The 6,635-nt window shown below is 47.4% G+C and overlaps 1 protein-coding gene across 1 annotated transcript in view; it reads right to left on the reverse strand.

The window, feature by feature from the left end:
* GPR65 (G protein-coupled receptor 65) overlaps window positions 1-2,672 on the reverse strand; it is an 8,406-nt gene extending 5,734 nt beyond the window's left edge. Inside the window, exon 1 of the mRNA XM_018563351.1 lies at window positions 2,502-2,672. Within this exon, the coding sequence (XP_018418853.1) occupies window positions 2,502-2,672 (171 nt within the window). The remainder of the gene's footprint in view (window positions 1-2,501) is intronic.
* Between the last annotated feature and the right edge of the window lie 3,963 nt (window positions 2,673-6,635).

Consider the following 6,635-nt stretch of genomic DNA (forward strand, 5'->3'; position numbering starts at 1 on the left):
TTAAGGATTTACCTTAAATGATGCCTCTTGATCCGATCATCTTCTTCCTTCCACTAGTATTCAACAATCCCTCCAGCGCTGGTGCCGGTCTCTAATCCAGCAAAGACTCCTCATGTCCCACGGTGTCTGTCAGAGGTGCAAGCTCCCGGCTGCGCGCATTCACCTCCACTGTGTGTCTCCTTCTCCCCGCTGATGATCTCCACTGTGCATACAGTAAACTAAACATGAGATTGTAGTCCATCCCGGGGGGCGGAGCTTGGAGCGGTGACTACTTTACAACACACACAGGGACCATGGGGAACAGACGTAGCCCCCCTCCAGAAGGGAGGACAGTGTCAGAGATGATTGGAGGATCTACAGCCGAGTGATACACAAATAAGATACATTGTTGGTCAGAGTTGGGGTACTTGAATGGATTTTTAAGATTTCACTCTGGAGTTTAGTGTCACTTTAATGTTTTTCCTTTTGGGTTTTCATGGCTCTTGGTATAAAATATCAGATCTGTCCTTCCTTGTCTGTTCCATACCCCCCCCCATCTTGTTCTGTAATACCAGCAGCAATAAGAATCTTCAAGATAAAGACAAGTCCTGATAAGAATTGTAATTGGTCAGATATACAGATACAATACTTACAGAGGGCACCTCATGTCAGTCTCAGAGATTCCAATGTCTGTGTTTCACTTCTGCTAATCTCACAATTCAAAGTGATGTACACACAGGAAGTCGCACAAGAAGGCAAAGGGGAACTGGCCAACAGCAAATACCCAAAACCACGTCCGTCAGATTCCTTCCCACAAGTGGTAATGAGAAATACTTGCAGAGGATATTACCGGTGGGAAAGTGTAGACTTCGTCTGGCTTTCTTCATCCCTCAGGAAAGACTTTATCTGGTCTTCACTTTGTACAAACTTTGACTGAGTCAGGGAAACGTAACAAGTTGTACTGTTCACAGTTCAACACATTGCTACCCATAAAATGCTACAATCTCTTCTTTTGATCTTGGTCAGTGGTGGGCAACTGTTACCCTCCAGCTGTGCTTTAACTACAAATCACATCATGTATCTGCCTCTGGAAGTCATGCCTGTGACTGTCAGAGTCTTGCAATGCCTCATGGGACTTGCAGTTCTACAACAGCTGTAGGACTGGAGTTGCCCGCCCCTGCTCTTGGTCAGAGCATGCGCGGCCATCTGATTGACGCCTGCCGGCGGCCATCTTGGTGATGGACGCCGGCAGGGAGAGGAGGGGGCGTTCACCCGGCGGGATGAGGTATGCCGCCGGGTCCCTTCCTCTCTCCTGACACTGTCGGGCTCTCGGCCCATGAACGAGTGCCCGACTTTTTAGAAGGGGTGACACCACAATGACTGTCAGTCATTTTGGTGTCACCCCTGCAAAGGTGTCACCCATGTGCGTGCTGCACCCCCCTTAAGACCGCACTGCTCTTGGTTCTAATATAGAGTTACTAGTTTTTCTGTGTGGGGAGGATTGTCGCTCCTTGTGCTTGGCCCTCTGACACAACAGACATTTTTCTACAGTGACTTCTGAACAATTTTCCTCCAATTGATCCTCCAAATGTACAGGAGTACCCCTCTTCTCTTCCATCGTATTTGTTTCCAGTTCACAGGGAGATCATTTGTAAGAATGGTCCTTTTGGAGCAGATCTTCAGCTCCTTGTAGGAGAAAGTTTGATTTTAAGTTCACCTCTTGCTGCCAAAACTCATTCCATTTCATCAATCTATTGGAAATTCTAGTGGCCCTAGAAGGGCCAAAAGGCCCGGCAACCTGGTTCTTAGTTCTGGTTTAAGCCCACAAGTTGGAAGGCTCAACATGAGGAGACCAGATGTTCCACCTTCTTATCATATTCTGACCACCAGACCTTTCCACAGAACCGGTGGTTGGCCCCTCAAGGACCAGATTAAAGTGACATTAAACCCTCAGATTTTTTAACATAAAACAATACTGTAATGTGCGCCTTACTGTAATCCATGGTTGTTTCCCTTCTCTTTGCTGCTCTTCCTTTTTAAATCCTCATGTCTTCTCATGCTCTGCAGAACTTCCCTTTGCAGCTCAGGGCCTCTTCCTGTAGTGCTGGCTCAGGTTTCAAGCCTATACAAACCTACACACAGACACCGTGTATCCATTCCTGATACAAGGCAGTCTGCTGCAAAACAGAAGTTCTGCAGAGCATGAGAACAGATACAGATTTAAAAGGAAGAGCAGCAAAGAGAAGGGAAACAACCATGGATTACAGTAAGGCGCACATTACAGTATTGGTTTATGTTAAAAAATCTGAGAGTGTAATGTCACTTTAAGGTTTTGGCTTGCTTGGAGTTGATGCAATTTTCATGAAAAATGAATAGTGAGTTCATTCTTTACATCTTCTTTCCTTCCGCTTGTATTCAGCAATCCCTCCAGCGCTGGTGCCGGTCTCTGATCCATCGCAGACTCTTCGTGCCCCACGGTGTCTGTCCGACGTGCATGCTCCCGGCTTCGTGGCTTTACCTACACTGTGTCTCTCCTCTTCTCCCTGCCGATGATCTCCACTGAGCATGCGCCCGCATTCATCCTCCTGCACGGGATCGCCACTGAGCATGCGCCCGCATTCATCCTCCTGCACGGGATCGCCACTGAGCATGCGCCCGCATTCATCCTCCTGCACGGGATCGCCACTGAGCATGCGCCCGCATTCATCCTCCTGCACGGGCGCTCGAGAAGCTGGATCTTACAGCCGGGAGCAAGCGCCAGTAAATCCTGGTTGTGACGGATCCCCGTACTCAGGATGAGTATGTCCGCCGCTGTCTTCTTCCTTGCTCAGGAGATATCGAAACCCGCTGATCTTTAGCTCTCAGTTTCCCCAGTCACTGGTCGGGACACGAGTGTAGGGTGAAACAAACTCTGATTTATTGAGAAACTGCACAAACTTTTATACAGCAAGTAATCAGATTATAATCCCATCACATCCACCTTCCCCTCCCCAGAAATCCTGTCTTCACAACACCACAGGTGTCCACATGCTAAATAGCTCCAGGCAGCCATAGGAGGAGCCTGGTCAGAATGTCATTGTTCTGAGCTCCTTCAGAGAACAATGGGAGATAACGGGGGATGGGGCTGATAGTCTTTTCATCACCAGGTTACTCAGCATAACGCACTCAAACATAACTCAATACCAATACACATTTAACTTATAAACTTATCACCGTGTCGTCACACTGGTCTCTCTATTTCTTTCCCCAATTCTCTCCCGTCAGATGAGTTACATCTATAAGTGGATACTTTGTATACCTGAAGAGTTTCCGTTCGGCAACACAAGAGACACCGCAGGATACTACGTATCGCAGATGATTGTGTCTGTATTTGGCAATCTGCCCGTCATATATATATATGTGTGAGCGCAACATTGTTACCCAATTACATTCTCTGTAACCACCAGGTCTATTGTGCTAGGTTGTGGCGCGCTCTCTCTCTCTAACACCCTCTCAGTATCTCTCTCTCTCTCTCTCTGTTACTCTCTCTCTCTGCATCTCTCTCTCTCTCAGTATCTCTCTCTCTCTCTGTAACTCTCTCTCTGTATCTCTTTCTCTGTATCTCTCTCTCTCTCTGTATCTCTCTCTCTGTATCTCTCTCTCTCTCTCTCTCTCTCTCTCTCTCTCTCTCTCTCTCTCTCTCTGTCTCTCTCTCTCTCTCTCTCTGTCTCTCTCTCTCTCTCTCTCTCTGTATCTCTGTCTCTCTCTCTTTGTATCTCTCTCTCTCTCTCTCTGTATCTCTCTAACACCATCTCTCAGTATCTCTCTCTCTCTCTCTGTAACTCTCTCTCTGTAACTCTCTCTCTTTGTATCTCTCTAACACTCTCTCTCACTCTCTCTGTATCTCTCTAACACGCTCTCTCTCTGTATCTCTCTAACACTCTCTCTGTATCTCTCTAACACTCTCTCTGTATCTCTCTATCTCTCTCTGTGTATCTCTCTATCTCTCTCTGTGTATCTCTCTCTCTCTGTATCTCTCTCTGTGTATCTCTCTCTCTCTCTGTATCTCTCTCTCTCTCTGTATCTCTCTCTGTATCTCTCTATCTCTCTCTGTGTATCTCTCTCTCTCTCTCTCTCTCTCTGTCTCTCTCTCTCTCTCTCTGTATCTCTCTCTCCAACACTCTCTCTCTTTTTTTCAGCATGAACTCTCTAATCCCACAACCGACACAAAACAAACATTTCTCCCGATGTTCACAATCTTCACTTACCGCTTACCGTGACACATGCGTGGAGTTCCAGGGACGGAAGAGCGAGTTTCCTCTGTAGATGTGGACGGTAAGATTATCGCAGCGATAAAGTCTCCTCCTCTCATTGGCCAGTTCTGTGTCTTCTTGTCACAGCCCCAAAATCCCATCAATCACCCGGAATTTACAGTCAACGAAGTCTCATCCCGGCCCGGCTCAATCGTCCTTCATCGCGCCGCATGTCATCACAATCTCATTTTCTCTTGCAGAGGGGGAAAGTTTCGCAATGCCGGCATGTAAAGCCGCGCGGCGATGTCGCAAGCAGTGAGTGTGGAGCAGAGCCAAGCGTGGACTGGCCGACGCACACTGCATGTGCTTGTTTAGATTGTAAGCTCTTAGGATCAGTGGCCTCCTAAACCTCTTGTATTGAGTCTGTACTGTCTCCCTCTGTCTTGTACAGCGCTGCGCAGACTGTAGGCGCTCCCTAAATCCTGCATAATAATAACTTAAAGTGATATGAAAGTCAGAATGTTTTTAAGCGATTTGAAAGCTGATGAAATCACTTACGACGGATGCTGCTCCTCGATGTTTAAAAGTTATCAGTTGAGCGTGTCTCCACAAACAAACAGTCACAGCAAAAGGAAAGACACTCCCCTCCCCCGCCTCCTTCCTCCCTCCTTCAAGCCAGTAGATGGTCGGCTGCTGGGGACTGTGCTCTGTCACCTTGTGATCTTGTACTGGACAGGAAGTACAGGGAAGCCGAGCTGAGAGAGTTGGAGCTGTTTGCAAACATGATAACTGTATGCGCTTGGGCAAAAATGTTAAAGAATTACTTTGCTGGGCGATTTATATTTATTTGGAAATTAATTATTGAATAATTTTTTTGTTTTAGAGCTCAGTACTATTTTACAGGGGCGCTGTACATGGATTACAGGGGGGGTACAAAAGAGGATCTTACAACTTATTTACTATGTAAACATTTCTGGGGATTCTCGTATTTAAATTCCAGTTTTGGATGGAGTGAGGGAGGGATAACCCGTCACCCGTGTCCCATTGGGGAGATCTCTGTTCAATCGCCACAACAGGAAGTGTGAGAAAATCTCTCCATAGAGAGAAATCCCCAGTGGTCAGTAGAACTAGTGTCCTCATTGGAGGATTTCCCATCTCTTCCCGTTCTGGTGACAACCCAATATCGTCTGATTCCCCCTCCACTCTACCCAAAACTAAAGAGAAAGGTTTTAGCTCCAGTTGCGCTTTAAAATGCACCTGTGACCAGACAATGGAAGATTCCGGGATCAGCTGATATCGTCCTCATACAAGAGTCCTGTGTGTTCGTCTGGAATCTCGGCGACCTTTGTGTATTTCTTCCAGGTCTGTGCTAGACATTAGCGATGGGCTCGGGCGTGTTCGTAATCGCCTCGTGCCGAGCCCGCCGGGAAGCCGTCAGCGCGCAGGGCCAATCACAGGCACTGAGACATTTCCCGATCTCTGCAGCTGCGGACCGGGAACATGTCTCGGTGCATGTGATTGGCCCTGGCGGCTTCCCGGCGGGCTCGGCACCAGGCGCTTGCAGACACGCCCGAGCCCATCACTACTAGACATGCGCACCAGCAAAAAATTGCTTTTGTTTAGTTTCGATTCCGATTTTGCGTTATTTCGTTTTTCGGGTCCAAAAATCAATTCGTTTTTGGAATTCGGACGAAATTAGCGGAAGTCTGGACGAACGATCGTTTCGTTTCGTGCGTTCGTTGCAGCAAAGTGACATTCAAGGGAAAAAAACATATTTTTCCCTCAAATGTCATTTTGCTGCAACGAAATTTCGTCCAGACTACTATCGGAAACGGAAATTCAGATTCGTTTGCATTCGTTATAGCTGGAATTCGGATGCATCCGAACGTCCGAAATTTCGTCCGGATTTAGTTTTGGGACGAAGGGAATCGCACATGTCTAATCTGTGCAGTAATCCCGTGTGAGACTCGGAGCTTCCTGTAATAAAGACCGCATTCACAACTCTGGCCCCGGCTATATCTCCAACCTGGTCTCAAAGTATTACCCTAAGCGTCCCCTCCGCTCTTCACAAGACCTCCTGCTTTCCAGCTCCGTCATCAACTCCTCCCATGCTCGCCTCCAGGACTTCACTAGAGTGTCTCCCATTCTATGGAACTCTCTACCCCAACCTGTCCGTCTATCTCCCACACTGACTGCCTTTAGGCGATCCCTTAAGACTCATCTCAACCCTAACCACTGAACAATCACTTTCTCAAACAATCATCCCCACGCAGCTCCCTCCTCATGTATCACTTGCTCCTCCCTTTTAGATTGTAAGCCCTCAGGGGCAGGACCCTCCTTACCATCTTGTCTTAAATTGTATTGGGACTGTAATGTCTTCATTATATTGTAAAGCGCTGCGCACACTGTTGGCGCCATATAAAT

Source organism: Nanorana parkeri, unplaced genomic scaffold, assembly GCF_000935625.1.
Source record: "Nanorana parkeri isolate BGI_ZX_2015 unplaced genomic scaffold, ASM93562v1 scaffold658, whole genome shotgun sequence".
NCBI lineage: Eukaryota > Metazoa > Chordata > Amphibia > Anura > Dicroglossidae > Nanorana > Nanorana parkeri.